Consider the following 20,229-nt stretch of genomic DNA (forward strand, 5'->3'; position numbering starts at 1 on the left):
GATGACAGAAGTATCAACGCTGGTTGCTGGGGGGGGCTCTTTGTAGTCTGTAGACTTTCAGCCAGTTTGTGAAGACAGTTGTCACTCCAGTGGTGTAACCAAGACAAGGGTCAGATCCTCAGGATCGTCTGATCAGCAAAGACAATGAGATTGCCTGCCAGCCCTTTCAGGCATCCTGTTCGCCCTGAATTTAGCTGCAATCCTCACAATTCCCAGGAGAGAAATGGGCCTCCTCAAGAATCGTAAACTATTGCAAGCTAGCCAGTTCTAATGCAGTGTTTGAGGGTGGATTTTTCTTTAAAAGGCAATTAAGATGCATTAGCTTTGTAAAAGACCTACTCCTTATTAGTTGATACAGATTGACCCAACTGTCTGAATTTTTAGACTATTGAATGGGCGGGCAATAGACACTATCATGATGAACACCTGCATGGCCAAATTTACTGTTGTGGGATTTACTCTTTTTGAAACCCACCAGCAACCCTGGGTAGAATCTCTCAAGCACTCTTTGTAGTACATGGAAAGGGCACAGTGTGCAATATTTGTGCTTGCAGTAGGCATGGCATACCTGGTAAGAATTAAACATAGGCCATGATCCTATTGGTCAGTTTCACTGGCATAATGGCAATGACAGTAACTGCGGTGGCAAATTGCCACTTGTTCCATCCTTCATGTTCCAGTCCTTTGTATCAGCTCCCATGGTGATTTCTGGGAACTGGAGTTCTTTCAGAGGTGCCCTATACGAAGTCTAATGGGAAGCAGGACTGTGATGCTCAGGAAGTACCACTGTAATTTCCTTTTTTAAAAAAACAACAACCGGAAGCAACCGGAAGCAGGAAGTATTAAGGAGCCGATGGTGCAGTAAACCACTTGAAAGTCCTTTTCTATTGAGGGGACAAAACCTATAGGTTTGCCGATTTGAGTGTCTGGTTTTAATTCTCTGAATTCCCGGAAGTGACGTTTAAAAAGACAAAACAGTCAATGCCAAGAGTTTAGAAGTACTGTTTCACTCTGTCCCACCCCTATATTCATAAGCAACTATGGATAAATCTGTAGCTTGCATACTGTACACAATGCAGGTGACGAAGAGGGTTATAATCCAGGAAAATCCATGCTAAAATATTGTTGTTTCAATTTATATACTGCCCCATAGTGCTGAAACACACTCAAGGCAGTTTACAAAATAATTATGCAAACAACACTTTATGAGGCTCCCCCACAAGCTGGGTACTTACAGACAATCCTTACTTGTGATGGGTGAGGGAGGGGGTATGTGGTTCTTGTTTTCTTTGTTTATTAGGGTAGGAGGGAGGAGATGATGTTGGACTCCAGGTCCCATTGACTCCAGCTGACATGGCTAATGACTAAGATCAATGGGATTTGTGATCCAACAATGATTGAAGGGCCACTGGTTTCCCACCCCTGAATAAAAATGCTGTATTGTGCTCTTCTGCTCATTAAATTCAAAGAGCTCATGAACCACATGGCAAAATAAAATAAAATAAAAAATAATAAAAGCCAAATAAGAAAACATTACCACAGCATTCTAAAGAACTTAAACTGTTCTTTTATTTATGCCATGTCTCTGCAACCTTTTACTGGAGGAAATTCCAGGGCCATTTACAGTAGTCATAATTCATTATTTTAAAGGAGCCTATGTCCAGAACAAGAGACAACAGTACAATGTTTAGTTACTATTTAAAATACAAAGAAAGAACAAGAAGATACACAGACTGGCTGGATATTACTTGTGTGTGGGAGGGGGAAACCCATCTTAATATAGCCATTTTTTTAAAAAAAGCAAATTAGGTACATGATTTCCACCTTCATGGAGAGCTGTCTAGAGCCAAGGGGCCACCATAAAGCAAGCCGTTTCCCACCATTTCCTAAGGGACTCCCCCCCCTCCCTTGCTGGTACAGCTTGCCTTCTTCTACCCAAATCTTGCTCAGGGCAAGCTATAGGAATACTGAGTCATGAACCCCCAAAATATGTGCATGCATGAATTTGCAGCCTGCGTTAAAACAAACCTGACCCTTTTCATCCATGAGGCAGCTCCTCCACCACTCCATTGTTCAGCATGAATTCAACACTGAACAACTGTGTGACAAAACACAGTCACAAACACACACACACCCGCCCATGCCAGAAGAAGCACATCTGTGCAGGCACCTGTTTGTTAGGACCCTCAAGCCCGCCAGTTATGCACACCTCGCTTAGCTCGGCCAGCAATCAGCATCTACTGTCTGGGGCTTTGAGAGTTGTTTGGCCCACTTCACTCTCCTAAAATCTCCTCTCTTGCACCTGTTTGCAATCAAGTACGGATCACAGCCGATGCTTCAGTCCTCCCTCCTCTTCAAGCCGTGTCTGTATTTTTCTGCTTTATCCAAGTTTAATACATGTTTAGCATTCAGCTACACTTTCCTCCTTTGCAGAAAGTATAAACTTGGGAATTTTTTTTGGGGGGGGGCAGGGGGTCATCTGCGGTAAAGATGTCCCAGTTCTACTATCCTCTTCTTGAATTTTTGTTTTTGTGAATGCATATTATGTGTGTTTTGTGGGTATTAAAATTTCTGAGAGTTTACACACAGGGAGTCAAGTTTGAGGGGGGGGGATGCACCATATTTCAAGAGGCAAAGCATATATTTAGCTCAAGTTCATCTCATACCTTCTCCCTGAACATCTCGGGTTCATACTCATCATTCTCTCTCTCTCTTACACACACAATTTGCTATATATAATTTTTTAAAAAGAGTACAAGATCATAATTATAGATTTCTCATGTCAACCATGGAATGTTCACATTTGCCCATGGCTTTGAAAGCATTTTCGCGCAGGAACCGACCCGAAGTCTGGCAGTAAGAACGGATGACCTATTGCCGGGCTGTTGATCCAAATGGAAACACCACTTCACAGAAGCAAGCTACTTTTGATGCCGTCTCTTGGCTGGCCGCCCGGGGTGGGAAAAGCCGCTCTCTCTCTCTCTAAGAACCTTCCAAGTTAATAAGCTTAGTTTGTGCCAATGTTTCTGATGTTTCATCTGCCAGACTCTTTATCCGGCAATCTGCCCTTTGCCTTTGAAGATGGTAGGGCAACTAACAAGACATAGAGGAGCAGCAAATTGATATCGCAAGAGGGAAATAGTTTGTTCGGAAAGCTGTATCCAACTCTCCTAAGTTGTTCAGAAACATGCTGTGGCATCTCGTGGCAGGCAATATGGTGGGGAGAGAGGCATATCCATCGTCGGCCCATCGTAGCACACATGGAGGATGGTAGCGTTCTTTTTCCTCTCTCTCTCTCCTTTAGCAGGAATGGTGTAGAACACGGGTCAGGGAACTTTTTTTACCTTTTACCCCCCAAAAAATTTATATATGCCGACATTTCCCCCTTGATTTGAAAGGAAGGAAATCATACATTATTTGAATTCAAAATATTATTGTATCTACACAGGCTGTGTACTGAACTAGCAGGATATATCATAAGTATCAATGGCTGCCAGGCTACCGAACTAGCAGGATGCGCCATATTTAATAAAGATGTGCACTATTTTTGCAAGAACACATTGCACTCCAGCCATGGTGTGGTATAGGGAGTAGTAAGGTGTCCAACATGCCTAGCAAGTTGCATTAAATTTTTGCTAGCTCGCAGAGGATTTAATCATCATCAGAGGCTGCCAGAGTGGTGCTAGCAATGATATGCTTGCTAGAGATAGCCAACACAGAGTTGGGGGGGGGGCTTTTCCTACCACTTTACCCAATCCCAAAGAAGGGCAGTGCCAGAGAATGCTCCAACAATTTCACTCATTTCATATGCTAGCAAGGTTATGCTCAAAATCCTCCAAGGCAGGCTCTGCTCATTACCCCCAGTGACGCTTTTAGCTGAGTTAGCAAAAATGCATTTTTGTGTGTGCAAAATTGTGATTTTTGTGTATGTGCAAAATTTCAGGGTTTTTTGCCCCAAAATTATCCCATATGAGACAGGCCATTGCTTCGTTTACAGATTGGGTCAAACCTCTCTTATGGTTAAACCAGGCATTCCTTGGTCACTCTCTGTCTGTTTTGCTTTGGTTTAGGCAGGGCCAGAGGTTGGGAGTTCAATTCTTGACAGGAGCTGGACTGGATGATTCATGGGGTCCCTTCTAGCTCTGCAGTTCTCAGATTTCTCAAAGAGAATTGATATTAGAGACATTTTAGGCACACCACCTTTTGCCTCAGCTGGAGGTGAAGTATCGTGTCAGGCATTAAAATTCTGCATCAAGGATTCTTCTCATGCCAAAGCAGCATAAATCAATGAAAAGGAGGAACTGGGCGTAATAAAACAGTATCTGATTGCTTGGGGTGGGTGGGAAGCAAGATCACTCTGGCTGGGTGATTTACAACAGCATGCCTGGAAAATTTAAGAGATCAATCTAATTGGAGCTTTCAAAAACAGTAGATTAGGATGAAAAGTGTCAATGGGATTTGAGACAGGGCTAAAGTTACAAGTGACATGAATCTCAAAGTTCTATCTTGATGTGTCTCATGTGTTGAGAAAGCCTTAATCAATGATAAAGTGGAGTTAAGCAATTCTCTTTCATATTATTAGCCTAGCTAGAGTGTGGGGCAGAGAGTTGTGGCCGCTAAGATTAGCTTTACACTTTGAGATCTGAACAAGGCTTCTCCAGTTGATCACCCCTGTTCAAATGCTTCTGGCTTTTATGTATCCAATAGTGCATTTATTTTCATACTGAGTCTACATGTTCTAACTACCTTCCAAAGCCATCGTCTTCTTAAGATGACTTGTAGCAGAAAACAGTAGCATCCAATACCAAGGAAAAGCACCTTACACTCTCACAATAATTATAAAATAGGCAGTTACAACTTTCAACTATATAACAGTCAGGGCATTACAAAACCTATGACATCCAGACATCAGAGTAGCTATGTTAAAGCACAGAAACAGCAGTGGTTTCAAAGAGTTGGCAACCTGCATACCTTTGTAGCCTGGAATGAGGAATTTAAATTGGGTTGCTCAGTGAGCTTTGCTGGTTTATAGAGGGATAGCATAGTTAACTTCTGTTATTTATTACGTTTCAAACCTTAGCACAAAATCCACCTGGAGCTTTGGAGGAAAGGAAAAGGGGGTGTTTGAAAAACTTATTTGGTATCTCTTGAAATCTCTCTCCACTCCAGGAAGTGTTTTTATGGCCTGCTGCACTTCTTGCATATTATCATGGCTTTGCTAACACATGCAGGCTTCTGCATTTTGTATCATCAAATATTTAATGGGAAAAAACTAGCCAGCTGCTTATGGTTTCCCATTTGAACAGCCAGACATGGGCAGAAGATTAGGCAGAGGGCAAACAGAGCAGAGCTAAGAACCTGGGGCTTTCCTAACCTATTCCTTTCCACGGCACAAACAATGTACTCATTTATCTGTTTACCAGTGCAGCCGGAGACGAAGTGAAGGAGGGTCATCCACACGGCCTCTTTCCTCTTTGGAAAGAAAAGCAAAATAAGAAACCGAAAAGGAGGAAACACAGTTTTAGTCTAACAGTGACATGCTAGGATTTGAATTTTTCTTGATTTAAGGACCTATTAATAATAATAACCACAGTCAGTTCTGGCTTACAGCAACTCTTTCCAGAATGTTCAAGATATACAATAAACAGAAGTGTTTTACCATTCCTTTCTTGGGGGGGGGGCAGTCTGGGTTGTGCAGCTTTGCCCAAGGCCACACAAGCTGGTTGTACTCACAGGAGGCACCGTGGGGAAACTGAACTCCCAACCTCTAGCTCAGTAACTGGATAACTAATTCACTGAGCTATCCTGCCAGTCCAAGGACCAATTTGCAGTAGATAAAGGAAAAGGTGGTCCCAGTGTGGCGATATGCAATAATAATAAGTTGTTGTTTAGTCGTTTAGTCATTCTGACTCTTCATGACCCCATGGATCAGAGCACGCCAGGCCCTCCTGTCTTCCACGGCCTCCCGGAGTTGGGTCAAATTCATGTTGGTTGCTTCAATGATAGTGTCCATCCATATCATCCTCTGTCATCCCCTTCTCCTCTTCCTTCACCCTTTCCCAACATCAAGGTCTTTTCCAAGGAATCTTCTCTTCTCATGAGATGGCCAAAGTATTGAAGCCTCAGCTTCAAGATCTGTCCTTCCAGTGAGCACTCAGGGTTGATTTCCTTCAGAATGGAAAGGTTTGTTCTCCTTGCAGTCCAGGGGACTCTCAAGAGTCTCCTCCAGCACCACAATTCAAAAGCATCCATTCTTCAGCGGTCAGCTTTCTTTATGGTCCAGCTCTCACTTCCATACAACACTAGTGGAAAAACCATAGCTTTGACTATTCGGACTTTTGTCGGCAAGGTGATGTCTTTGCCTAGTCAATGAAGCAGAAGTAGACGTTTTTCTGGAACTCTCTGGCTTTCTCCATAATCCAGCGCATGTTAGCAATTTAGTCTCGAGTTCCTCTGCCCCTTCAAAATCCAGCTTGTACTTCTGTGAGTTCTCGGTCCACATATTGCTGAAGCCTACCTTGTAGGATTTTGAGCATAACCTTGTTAGCATGTGAAATGAGTGCAATTGTACGGTAGTTGGAGCATTCTTTGGCATTGGCCTTTTTTGGGGGGGGGGAATTGGGATGCAGACTGATCTTTTCCAATCCTCTGGCCACTGTTGAGTTTTCCAAACTTGCTGACATATTGAATGTAGCACCTTAACAGCATCACCTTTTAAGAGTTTAAATAGTTCAACTGGAATGCCATTACCTCCACTGGCCTTGTTGTTATCCATGCTTTCTAAGGCCCACTTGACTTTACTCTCCAGGATGTCTGGCTCAAGGTCAGCGACTACTATCTGGGTTGTTGGGATATCCAAATGTTTCTGGTATAATTCCTCTGTGTATTCTTGCCACTTCTTCTTGATGCCTTCTGCTTCTGTTAGGTCCCTACCATTTTTGTCCTTTTATTGTGTCCACCTTTGCACAAAAAGTTCCTTCAACATCTCCAATTTTCTTGAACAGATCTCTGGGTTTTCCCGTTCTATTCTTTTCCTCTATACCTTTGCACTGTTCATTTAAGAAGGCCCTCTTGTCTCTCCTTGCTATTCTTTGGAAATCTGCATTCAATTTTCTGTAACTTTCCCTATCTCCCTTGCATTTTGTTTCCCTTCTCTTCTCTGCTATTTGCAAGGCTTCATTGGAAGGAAAGAAGGAAGGAGTTTTCTACACTTATCTCCTCATCCAATTGTTCTCAACCCTTTCCATTATTTTTGACCATTATGTAAAAGGAAGTATTTATGAAAAACAGAACCCCCATTTTATTTGAAAGACCACTGCTACAAAGCAGTCCTAGCAACCCAAAAAAAGGGTTGGAATCAATGTTCCCTCTAATTTTGGTCCTGCTGTGCAGAAGCCTCACTCCATGTGCGTGCAGGGGGTGAGTTTTCATCCGAAATCCAGAAGTAAAGGGGCATCACCACCGGCTGCTGTTGTAGGGTGCCGGTGGAGCTCTGTGCGTGCACATGCACACCTTAGAGGGACCGCTAGTTGGAACCATCTATTAGCAAAACCAAGGCCTGTCATCAAGGCCAGTCCAGTCATTAGGCAGAGTGAGGCAGCCATCTGAGAAAGTAAAGGCTGGGAACAAGGCAAGAATGTGGACAATGACTTTAAAATATAATGGCTTACAGCTAGAAGGGGGAGCCCTTTAATAAAACAAACATCTGAATATTTTAAGGCACAGGCACATGGGACAAAAACGTCTCTTCTGTTATCCAGTCCTCTGCATTTCCACCTAGCCTGTCTCCACTCCTTTGCTGTGAGGGATGCTGATCCATCACCAGTACTGTTAGTTTTATAAGCTCTAGTAGACTGAGCTGTGGTAGGGTATATGCAGGCTGCTTTATCCCTTCTCAGCTGGTATAGCTGCAACATGGCTACAGTCAAGACAGTCAAAGATTATCACCAACCTCCACCTCCTCTACCATGGGACACGAAGGCGGTCTCCAGTAAATCAGGCCAGGTTTCTACTTGCAAAGCATAGGGTTATGTTTTGCTTCCTTCCTTCACGGACTTTTTCCCAGGTTAAAAAAAAAGTAACAGCAACACATTTCCTCTTTTATTTGTGTGCAGGGCAGACATCTGGATTCTTGTCTTTTGATTGCGTCATTTGGCCTTCCGTCTTTATGAAAGCTCCCAGGTTGAATGTAACTAGCTCGCTGCTAATAATGGGGACAAATGCCTAGTGAAATTATCCAAGAAACCGCAGAGTATGAAAAGAAAGAAAAGAAGAAAGAGGAAAAAGTTGAAATGCACCGTGTGATCAAATGGCATAAATGTATGATTAGGCAGTTCTAAGGATAAGCATGCAGCTCTTGCTGTGACCATTTATTCAGAAGAAGAGACAAAGGCAGATGTGGGCCACTTAGGCAGGGGCAAATGAAGAGCACAAGGACACAATGAGCTGAGCTTTTGACCCATCTCCTTAATTCTTTATCTGCCTTCAGCATCATCTTTATCAGTGATCTCAGCTGGAACATGGCAGGTTTTGAATCAGTGGTCAGTTGGAAATGTCTGTCCGAAAGGAATTGACTGATAATGGCCCCTCATGCTCAGCTTGCAGAATTGATTGCTAAAAGAGACACATCAAATATCTGCCTTTGGGAAAGATCTGGAGCCATAAGGAAGCGGGAGGAGATTGTGTTGTTCCTTTGTCTCTTTGATAGAATATGTCTTTTAAAAAAATCCTAACAAGGAAGGCATTTTGGAAAGTTTACTAGTAATGGGCTTTCAAATAGCGGTTATAATGGATTCCTTATCAGCAGCTCTCAGGTTTGTCAACAGAAATGAAGAATTTGTATATTGCATCATCTTTATTGACTACTCCTCAACACATCTTCTGCCTTCCAGTAAACATGAGTGAGAAATAAACACATGGTAGCGAATTACACAATGAGACCTTGGATCTTTTTAGGAAACCACAAGAGGGAATTGGAATTTCTTCCTCTATAAATTTCAAGTATATCATTGTATTGTGGTTAATAATCTTATCCCACTTGCACCTCATGCTACTGCTGCTGCTTCTGTCAAAGCTGAATCATATGAATGGATGAAGTGGAAAAGCCCAGAAGGAAGTGTGAAGTTTCTGCTATTATGTGATTTGAAAATATCAAGAGTTACAGTATTTCCCTGGATCGTTTGATAAAATGTCAGCGAACCAGACAGTTAATATTGAAGTATTTATTGCTTTTGCAGTCCTTGAGTCCCCTCCCTTAAGGGAGACAGTGCAACAGACAAGATAAAACATTATTTTTTAAAAAACCATACAAAAGCCTATTTAAAAAAAAATCAGTGTTAAAAACCAACATTCTCCTTTTAAAGAACACCCTAAAAGCCAACTTTCAAACCAGTTTTCAACACCAAAGACCATAGGAAACAATGCAGTTTGGGCTGTCCACTCAGTGAAGAATGGAGCTAGCCTAGTTTCTTTTTGGAAGGAATTCCAGAGTAAAGGTGCAGCTACAGAGAAGGATCTGTCTTCTGTACTCACCAGTCTGGCTTCTTAGGGTGGTTTCAAATTCTGAGCAGGCCAACCTGTGGGGCAGTGGAGGGAGGGGGGGAGATAGTTTTTCAGATATCCTGGCTACTAACTATTGGGGGCTTTGTAAGTCAAAATCACCTTGAAATGACTCAAACCACGGGTCATTTATAATTATTTTCTTTTTTTCACGTTGGGTTCCTAGGTGCACCAGAGGCAAGAGATCACAGCTGCAGCATCAAAAAAAGAGTAACTTGTACTATGGACTCTGCTACTCATTACTTTTTTATTACTTTCCATCTTTTGGGGAGGGGGTGATGGAAATATTCTAATACATCTTTTGTGTCCAAAGCATTCCCATGTCTTATTGTTCCTCGTATAGTGGACACATAGTGGTACAGAAACCTAAGGGAGCTTTAGCTGGTCAATCATACTTAGGTTGGATAGTCAACTTGACTTGGTTTGATACACAGTATCTACTTCTTAGGCATGGGCCAGGATACCAACCCTTCTCATCAACAACCCCCCTAATCAATAGGATTTAAAAGTTTGATGGGTACCAACAGATGTCATGCTGCTGATCACATCTTTTTGTTCTCTTGCATTATCCCTGCAAGAACTTGGAAAGGTTTTCAAGTTCAACATGTTTTTGTGTTTGTTTTCCTGAAGACGGAAATGGTTGCTTGGGTCATGCTGGTCGGAGGATTCCTGGAGCTGGAGTACCCCAAAAAAGTAACTTTCTAGAGTTTTAGCTCCTGCTAGGTACAGAGCCTACTCTGTCAAATTGACGGAGCTGAAACCCACTTCTAAAAGCATCTCAACAGATAGCCGATGGAGACCTTGAAGCTGTTTGTAGCTTCCCAAAAGTCTTCAGCAATAAAACTACAAGGACTAAATTACAGCTTTTCTCAATAAACCAAATATACCATATAGAAATGATTCCCTCTTACCATAATGCACCAGGTTCTGGACTGTAAAAACAAAACTTGTACATGGAAGAAGTATTTAAATTCAACAGTAATAATTCCAGAGTGAAACACAGCTTGTAAACCAGATTTTGGAATGCACACTGCCATCCATCCATCCATCCATCCATCCATCCATCCATCCATCCATCCATCCATCCATCCATCCATCCATCCATCCATCCATCCATCCATCCATCCATCCATCCATCCATCCATCCATCCATCCATCCATCCATCCATCCATCCATCCATCCATCCACTTAACATTGGAATCCTCTTACATATGTACACTGGCATAACTCCACGGGGATACCTTTCAGCAGCTCAAAAGGTCATTGAAGATATTTGCTATCATACATCAAGTCACAAACCAAGTGTGAGATAAAAAAAGGCCTACTCTGGCTTCTTAACTTTAGAGAATTTGCCATTGAAATATAAGCAGGTAGAGATACATGGGGGGGGGAGTGGTACAAGTCACAGGATTATGATGATTTATTTACTTACCTGATGGGATGTTCCATAGCCAAGCTGTCAGGGCTGTTTGTATAGCATAAAACAACAATATACAAGAAGAGTTGTAGAGGGTAAGATAGAATGTGTTTAGTACAGCAGTTTGACCTCACAGTGATCAAGGAAGTATCTTGGTGGGAAATCCAGAAACATCATGTGTGTGCAATAGTGCTGTTGCACTTACATTCCTCAGCATACTGCCTCTGATAGGGGAGGTAAGTAGTACAAACAGCCAGCTTTATTCTCCATGAAGATAAGCACAATATCAGTAAAACCAATTAAAATACCAACATATAACATTTCATCAGAATTAAGTGCTTTGCTTCCTTCTGTTGCGGAAAGGTGTCTCCAAATGTAATAAGAAATACCGAGAGACTGTCAACGCTGCTGTTCAATCACCCAAAAGAAAATTAAACAGGATAGTTCTGACGGGTGGTACAAAAGTAGATGTTGATAGTGTCAGCGAGCATATTAGAATACAAGAATTATCTTTCCATCAACTCCTATTGTTGTAGCAGGAATATTTGTTGCATAGTCTTCTTATGGTGTTGCTTTGTAAGTATTTTGAAGGGAGGAAATCTTGTTGAACATGGATATGCCCGTTTTGTGCTTTACATGGTAAGCATGCAAGTTGTAGATGAGTACTTGTGCCTCCATTCAAAATGTAAAGATAGACAAGTGTGATAGTTTTTTTTTCTTCCACATGTAACTTAAGGGAAAAATATATCTGAGGTTCTTGCTTCCATATTCATGAAGAAACTGGTGGATTTGGATATATTCTCATTTTTTTTAAAAAAATGAGCAAAATGGACATTTTTACCCACCTGCACTGGCCAAATATAGGTGTGTTCAGGGTGGAGAGGATCATACCGGAGCAGCCTGCCATGTGCCAATTCGACAGTAAGAGTTTATCAGAGAGAGGGAGAGAAAGAGAGAGAGAGAGAGAGATGCTAATCCTAACTGAACATGACAAGACTGTTGAGTATAGATCATGGTTTTCCAACCTGTGCGTCACATGGTTTTCCAACCTGTGCGGTCAACACAGTGTTTTCTGGGGGGCATCACAGTTTTCAGGGAAGGAGCAAAAATGGCCCTGGACTCACACACATCCTCGCACTGTGTCACTGGGACCGGGCCCCTAGGCTGTGCAATCTCCTCCTCAGGTGGCAAAGCCAGAAGCTCCTCCTTGGATCAGGCAGCTGACTGCATAGGCAGCCTGGTTCGGATGGGGACCTGGATCAGGAGGAGTGGGAGGCGAGACTCGGCCACAGCCCCTGTGAGCCAGACCGCCCCCCGGCGTGAGTCGAGAAGGGAGGCGGCAGCACAGGGCTGGAGAGGGAGAAAGGGAAGAAAAGGCTGCTGTGACTCAAACAAACTTCAGCTGTGAGCTGCCACCACCATCTTAGGGAGGACGGCTCCCCTGTAAAACCCACCCTCATCACCTCCAACTCCACGAGCTCATTAAGGGATTGTTGAAGTGCCGGAGAGGAAATGGCTTTAAGAGACATTTAGCTGCAAATTCTGAAGCTAATTGCTGAGATGCAGTACAGCCATCACATTAAAATCTATTTTAATGTGTTTTCTTTACTCTGTTAAAATGCCATTTTATGCAAATATGGTGGGGGATTCACAGGTTACTTGGCTCTTATATAAGGGGGTCACGGCCTGAAAAAGGTTGGGAAACATTGGTACAGAAGGACTCAAACTCAGACTTTGAAGTGGAAAGGATGTAAGAACTGAGACTGTTACTTTTTTTTTACAAGAACCATGGCATTATTCTTTTGCCTCAGAAGTCTAGTTGTCATTAGCTTTGTTGTTATTTCAATACCTAAAGTAATTGGTTGAATTACACATAATTAACACCTTGCGTTGTTATCCTCAGCCTCGAAAGAAAGAAAGAAAGAAAGAAAGAAAGAAAGAAAGAAAGAAAGAAAGAAAGAAAGAAAGAAAGAAAGAAAGAAAGAAAGAAAGAAAGAAAGAAAGAAAGAAAGAAAGAAAGAAAGAAAGAATGAATGAATGAATGAATGAAGAATGAATGAATGAATGAATCTCTGGTTCCCCCTAGTAGTCAGTTCTGATACTGCACCTTGCAAATATTTCCTTCCTTTCACCAATAATTACTGTTTACCATCATACCAATTTGAACTCATGGTGATTTTTCCAAGATTTCCCAGGTACAGATTACTCAGAATTGGTTTCATGTGCCCTTATTTTGGGGTTGCTCTGGGACTGGTGCAGCTTGCCCAAGGCTACACAGGCTGACTCTTCTCCTGAGAGGATTGAGCTTTCAACCACTGGCTCATCAGTCAAGTAACCAACTCACTGAGCTATTCAGAAAAAGGATTACAAAAATGCAAAATATTGAATTAAAAAAAAACACTTCCCTTTCCCTTAAGAGTCACAAGATGAGGGAATACATTCTGAAGAATTTCTCTCAGGAAGTCTGTAAAAATATCTTCAAATGCCCTTTTGTTCTAGTTTGATATGAGTCACTTTGACAAGTATTCATTTCTAAACTAAGAGATAAGCTGTACAGGCACTAGATAGCAGACACAGAATTACAAACTGGTTCAATTATGTATGTGAACAAAAAGGGTTGTTTTGAATCCCACCCTTCTTCACCCACCATAACATTATTGCATTGCTTTGCTTATTTTTCATGGAAACTTCTTATTATTCTTTCATCAATAGGATTCTAATTTACATTTTAAAGAGGACTCCAGAAAGAACAACTACCTTAGTTAAGCTGCATTATGTTATTACAATAGATACTGCACAATTTGAAGGAATATTATAATTTTAAAGAAATACACAAAAGCCACATTCTCAGACAAATTACATCCTATGTAATTTGAGCTTTGTAGTTTGATCCTTCGCTGTAACAATTAGAGATGATAGCAGGATCTTCTCTTTTCTGACATGCCGTGAACTGGAAGCCTTTAATTCCTCCAACCCACCTTTTCAAATGGCTCTGTGTATACTGAGAATTTTCTTCCTGAAAGTGGGTTCAGTTAACTTCTCTTGAGTTTTGATGTACATCTTTGTCTCAGAATTCTTTCTTTTTTTAAAACTATAATTTTGAAAAGTGTGCACAAAGCAGCAGTGTGAAATAATTACGTACATGATCATTATTTTAATCACTCATTTTCATGGAAGATAAAGCTTGTTTATTGATTGATGGCTAGACGATTATGAAAGCAAAGGTACAGGCGGCACTGATGGACGGTATCATTCGCTATTCATTAGCCCTGGCATCGGTTACGCTCTTTCCCCTTTTCCCACTGGGATCGAATCATTCTTGAAATGCCAATAGCAACCGTCTCATTTGTATCAATGAGATGGGTCCTCAGAGGGTTGTCGGTCCAGATGGAGCAGCCTGGATGGGGACATTGCCAGCCATTGTCCAACAAGCATGCAGTTTCCCAAGAGATACAAACCAGAATCTGAACAGGACAAGACCTCCCTAAAGAGGAGGGCTTATCCTACTCAAGGGTGCACCTAGGGGGAGATTGCGATGTTGGTTTAAAAAGTAAGTAAAGGTAAAGGTAAAGGTTCCCCTTAATATTTTTTGTCCAGTTGTGTTCGACTCTAGGGGGCGGTGCTCATCCCCGTTTCCAAGCCATAGAGCCAGCGTTTTGTCCGAAGATAGTCTTCCGTGGTCACATGGCCAGTGAGACTTAGACATGGAACACTGTTACCTTCCCACCGAGGTGGTCCCTATTTATCTACTTGCATTTGCATGCTTTCAAACCGCTAGGTTGGCAGGAGCTGGGACAAGCGACGGGCACTCACTCCGTCGCGTGGATTCGATCTTACAACTGCTTGGTCTTCTGACCCTGCAGCACAGGCTTCTGCGGTTTAGCCCGCAGCGCCACCACGTCCCTTTAAAAAGTAAGTACAGCAGACCTGTTTCGTCTTTTGTTGCATATGTCTTTGGCATATACATTTAGATCAAGATAGTAGTTTGGATATCAGGCTGTAAAACCAGAGGTTGGGAATTCGATTCCCCACTGCTGTGCCTCCAAGTAGAAGAACCAGCCTGTGTAGCCTTGACCAAGCTGCACAGTCCCAGGGCACCCCCAGAAGAAGGGAATGGCAAACCACTTCTGCATATTCTCTACCCTGGAAAAGGGTCATACGTCAGAACTGACTACACAGCACATGATCATCATCATCAGATGGATATGCACTATACATGCCTGCCTGCCTTCTTGGGGGGGGGGAAATCATTGTGCAAAAGACACCACCTCATTTCAGAGCACTGTAGATCCATGGTCTTCCGAAATGACAAACAAGAAGTAAAGATTGTATCTGAAGTATTGAACCAAAGTTTTGATTGCTTTCATTTTATATAGAAAGATCAAAATCTAGGCATTTCAGGACAGTGTCAGCAGGGATGAAGTAAATGGAACTGGTGTGGTTTTGTAACCCTGTAGCTGATTTTCAGTCAGTAGGTACTGCTCATTCATGTTCATTGGGGTTTTGTGATGATAAAGTATGTTAAATTATACAAAACGATGTCAGTAATGGGACACGACAAGATCCACAGTTGCACTAGAAATACAGTAATAGGTCAGGATAAGTGTCATGTGTCATATCTCATTAGTGCATGTTCCATACATCATTCTTGCTGCTAAATGAACACCGGTGTCATGTCCCCATTTTAGGGAAGAGGTGTGTGGTGGAGTAACGAATTCCACCCCCTCAGCTGACTTCGCTTATACTGAACTTTCACTGAATTGATCATTACTTGGTGTTTCCTGATGCGACTCATTCATTTGGTGCTTCTTCACTGATCTCTTCCTTCACGAGTGTTTTCTTTCTCTCCTTTCCATGAACATGCTAACTGTTACATGGTCCGCAGTGATGACATACAGTACTGTATTTCAGAAAACCATTTAGCAAATAGCTAAAGTTAATTCCTCTTCCATACTTCTTCGTGAAACAGTACATGGTGATTCAGACCGTGAAGCCTTAAGACCAAGGATGGGGAAAGGGTCTGTGTTATTTTCAACCAAGTTGACTCCAACTTAAGGTGATACTAGTAGGGTATGTGAGATATTTAAGAAGAGCTTTTAACTGTGCCAACGCCCCCTTCCATGACTTTCCATGGCCAAGTGGAAATTTGAATCCAGGTCTCTTGATTTGTAGTCTGTCACTCTGTCCACCATGCTACAATGGCTCTTGAGGTCATCGTACATCCTTCCTTATGATGTTGGACTGAGATTCCCCACATTCTTCACCCACTGGATATGCTCCTTAAGGCTGATGAGATTTGCCATTCAATAGCACCTGGAGATCTGCATTTTCTCCGCATTTCAGGAGTCTTGTGGCTTAGTGGCTAAACTGCAATACTGTGGCACACTTTGCTTTGTATGTGTCCATAAGAAGGTATCGTTAAGTTGAATACAGCTAAAACCCCACTTCATGGCTCATCATTGGTTTTTTTTACAGATATTCTATTGCCAAAGATCCAGCAGACTGGTTGGAGATCAACCCTACAAATGGTACTGTTCGCACCACGGGTATTCTCGACCGCGAATCGCCATTTGTCTTCAACAATGTGTACACAGCATACTTTCGGGCAATAGACAGTGGTGAGTAACAGCAATTGCTATAGGCAGAAGTCCATGTGTTCCCTGCTATGTACATATTCCATGCTGCACTATATCCATGCTGCTGATCATAGCCAGGTCTGGTGATAGAAGGGTTAACAACTTAGTCCCTGTTAGGGGGCATCACATCTATTGCAATGCTTTGCTTCAAATACAGGCTCACAGTTGACATTCTGCCAATGATGTATATATTTGCTGATATTAAACCCTTGGCATCACTGCACCAATAACTAACTCATCCTCAACATTACCAGATTCTATTCCATTTAATGTGTAACGGCAATTAGAATGAAAACACAATTAAAAATCCCTTGTTAAAATGCAATATTTTTAACATATTATGCGGATTAAAGTTCCTTCTGTTGCACATAATCTAAATTAAAAGGATGCTATGAAATCTCATTGCAAGTTACTCTTGTAGCACATTAAATATAAGAGATTTGTGGGGTGGAGGAGGAATACTCGGTTATCCTGCACAGCTGAAAGGCGCAAAATAAATAAAGGCTTTGTATGTCATGTTAAAAAAGCTAATATGCTTATGCTCCTCCGAGATACAGCTGCTTTAGCGGCAGCGATGAATTGTAAAATGTTCTTTTTAAGAGGGTAATTTTACTTTCTCTCTCTCTCTCTCGCTCTGTCTTTTTGTACCACAAAAATCTGTACAGGGAAATGTTTGTGAGGTTTCAACAAGAATACAGCTTTAAAATGTAAATGCATAACAGGACCAAAAAGGTCCCCTTTGCTCTGGTGATTTACTTGGCTATACGCAAATGTATTTTCGTTGCAGAATCATCTCCCTCCCCCTGCATCTTTTTTTTAAATGCCAGCAAATGCATTCCTAATTCCTTATTTTCTAGTCTTGGACAATGCCTCTTTTATATAGTGTGCATGCTAACCGTAATAAGATTAGAACCATACATTTCTGTTTGCAAAGCTACGGCCCACATCCTTTTGCTTAGTTACGCAGCTGTAACACAAACAGCATAACTTCTGGAGGCTGCCTTAAGTTAAGAAAACACCGTAGACATTATCCACTGCATGCATAGTTGCCTGACTCCATGTGCCACTGATAAATATCTATGTTAGTGCATAGGCTGAGACAATTTGCCTCCTAAAGTTACACCATTTGTCCAGTTATGCAAGAGGATTTGGGCCAATATGCACGATATCAGCATTTCCAAACTGTATGTAGAGGCCCAGCTACCTGATGGGGTGGAGAACCTCCTGCTGTAGAATTTTGAATTACTGGTTAAGTTCCTCTTTGCTATGCAGTAGAAGTACAGAGATTCACAGAGGAGAATAGCTACAAGTTTCCCAAATAGTCCAACTCTTTCTCAAAAACTGGCACTTACGGTCTCAATAACTCAGAGGCATTCGTAGGAGAAAGAATAAAAATGTTTCATTACTTACACTTGTGAATAGATCAACAGCAAACTATCAAACAAACTGCAGGCAACATGCGAGGTTGTAAAAACTTCAACACCATCAGCCCTCCAGATGTTGACGAAGAAGCACCACTGGCCAGGGTGATAGCAACAAAAGTTCTGTTCCAGCATCAGGACTTTTCCTGCTACCAGAGACTATGATGTTAATGCGTGCTAACCCAAAGCACTTTATTAAGAGTTCCCTAAAACTTGTGCAGTTAGAAGAATGGCAATTCTGCGCAAGTGATCTCCTCTAGAACTTGTGTCTGGTTTTCCAGCACAAAATTTTTTTAAAAGTACCGCATATTCCCACAATTTTGTGCACTAGATGCAAGCTGGCACTATCAGCATTGTGAAGAATGAGTGACCAGCTTCTAGCTACTTAAGTGCAAACCACAGCTATTTGTGCCGTGCAGGATATTAATGGCTGGATAGTTTAACCTACAGTTCATTGAAACCGTGATTGAGTACATGTCTTGTAAAAGGTTCACTGAGCCTTCAACATGACTAATCCAAGCTCTACAATAGTGTGCTTCAACATATACATAAACCAATTCCTTTCCTTAGGTTTGGTTCCTTGAAGACTCTTTTTAAAGTAATATTGTGTTATCTCTGTAATTTCATAGCCAGCCATATGCACTAATGCAATGAAAGTGATTCCACTATCATTTTCCTAGCCAACCAACACTAATATCTAATTTCCTCAAGCTTATTATGTTCCCAATGAGCTACATAATGCATGTAGTTTTGGCACTTGAATAATCTAATGTGAGTGCAAAATCTTTCCTGGACGTTGTGAGGAAGGTTAAATGAACTGAAAGTGTTTCTGATGGAGCAGTTTTGCAAGTGGAGTTTAGAAGAACACTGGCATCTATGAGCCCTTGGTGCTAATGGAAGGGGCAACACTGAAGGGGCAACCCAGCCAGCTGGAGGTTGGCCAAGGGGCCAGAGGAAGAGTTGTAAGCCCTGCTTTGCTGGTATAGAAGGAAACCCACTAGTGGGTCTGCACTCATAGCTCTTGTCAGTTTGGATTTCCTATGGACAGTTTCCCATCAGATTTATTATTTTTATTCATTTATTTATTCAATGTACAGTATACCCTGCCCATCTAGACCAAAGTCTACTCTGGGCAGCTAATGCAAACACTGATGCAAACACTGAGCCCACAAATCCTGTACATGTGAAATACGTGCTGTAAGGCAGTGGTCCCCAACCTTGGGCCTCCAGATGTTCTTGGAGTACAACTCCCAGAAGCCCTCACCACCACCTCTGCTGGCCAGGATTTCTGGGAGTTGAAGTCCAAGAACATCTGGAGGCCCAAGGTTTGGAACCACTGCTGTAAGGCATGGCATAGTGGATAGAGGGACAGCCCAGGACTCTGGAAATCAGGGTTTGAATCCTCACTTGGCCATGGAAGCTCAATGGCCGAGTGGAACTGGCAAATCACATCTTAAATATCTCACTTCAAAAGCCTGATCAGGGTCACTATACATCAGTTCTGACCTGATGACACATGGCGGAGTGATGTGGTACAAACTCTTTGCCATTATTAGCCACTAGATATTTGAATTGGCCCTTACTTATAAGTATTGATTAGTTTTTATATGACTGAATTTGGCCTTCTCTGATATTCAGCCTCATATCAGAAACCGTCTTGGTGCTGATGGTGCACCGTGTTCAATTTCATAGATAATAAAAGACGACCTTTTCTCTGAAAGAGAAAGACAGAATCTCCCTTTTAATCTCCCCTTTCCCCCACCAAATGCATGTTGAGGCTTAGGACGCTCTTGGTTTCCATAAAGGTCACGAGAGTCATCTGTGACTGTAGAGTACTCTCCTTTTATTTATTTATATATCACTATGTGGACATAGAGACTCTAATCTAATAAGGCAGAAATTAAAAGCTGATGAAACTTTTATGAAGCAGGGCTAACACATTAAAGTGGATCAAACCACGTTTTATCTAGAAGTGGATTGGAAATGGGACAGCGAAATGTAGAGAACACACTGCAGATTTCAGGCAATTAAGAGAAATACCCCAGAGGTTTCTACATATCTCCTTCTGCTCTGAAATGTAGTTTGCTTCTTTTAGGTGGTTGGAACGGTAGAAGGAAAAACTTTAAATCAATCTCTGGTAGTCCATCCTTTTTTTTTTTGTCTAGGGGTGCAAGCTATGTTATGTGGGTTGTGGAT

The 20,229-nt window shown here is 41.9% G+C and overlaps 1 protein-coding gene across 3 annotated transcripts in view; it reads left to right on the plus strand.

Moving 5' to 3' along the window:
• Positions 1-20,229, plus strand: part of CDH13 (cadherin 13) — a 692,714-nt gene that overhangs the window by 642,066 nt on the left and 30,419 nt on the right. For all 3 annotated transcript variants that reach the window (XM_072980590.2, XM_078380491.1, XM_020801938.3), the window contains one exon: positions 16,452-16,594. In XM_072980590.2, coding sequence (XP_072836691.2) covers positions 16,452-16,594 — 143 coding nt within the window. The remainder of the gene's footprint in view (positions 1-16,451; positions 16,595-20,229) is intronic.

The sequence above is a fragment of the Pogona vitticeps genome, chromosome 10 (assembly GCF_051106095.1).
Source record: "Pogona vitticeps strain Pit_001003342236 chromosome 10, PviZW2.1, whole genome shotgun sequence".
Classification (NCBI taxonomy): domain Eukaryota; kingdom Metazoa; phylum Chordata; class Lepidosauria; order Squamata; family Agamidae; genus Pogona; species Pogona vitticeps.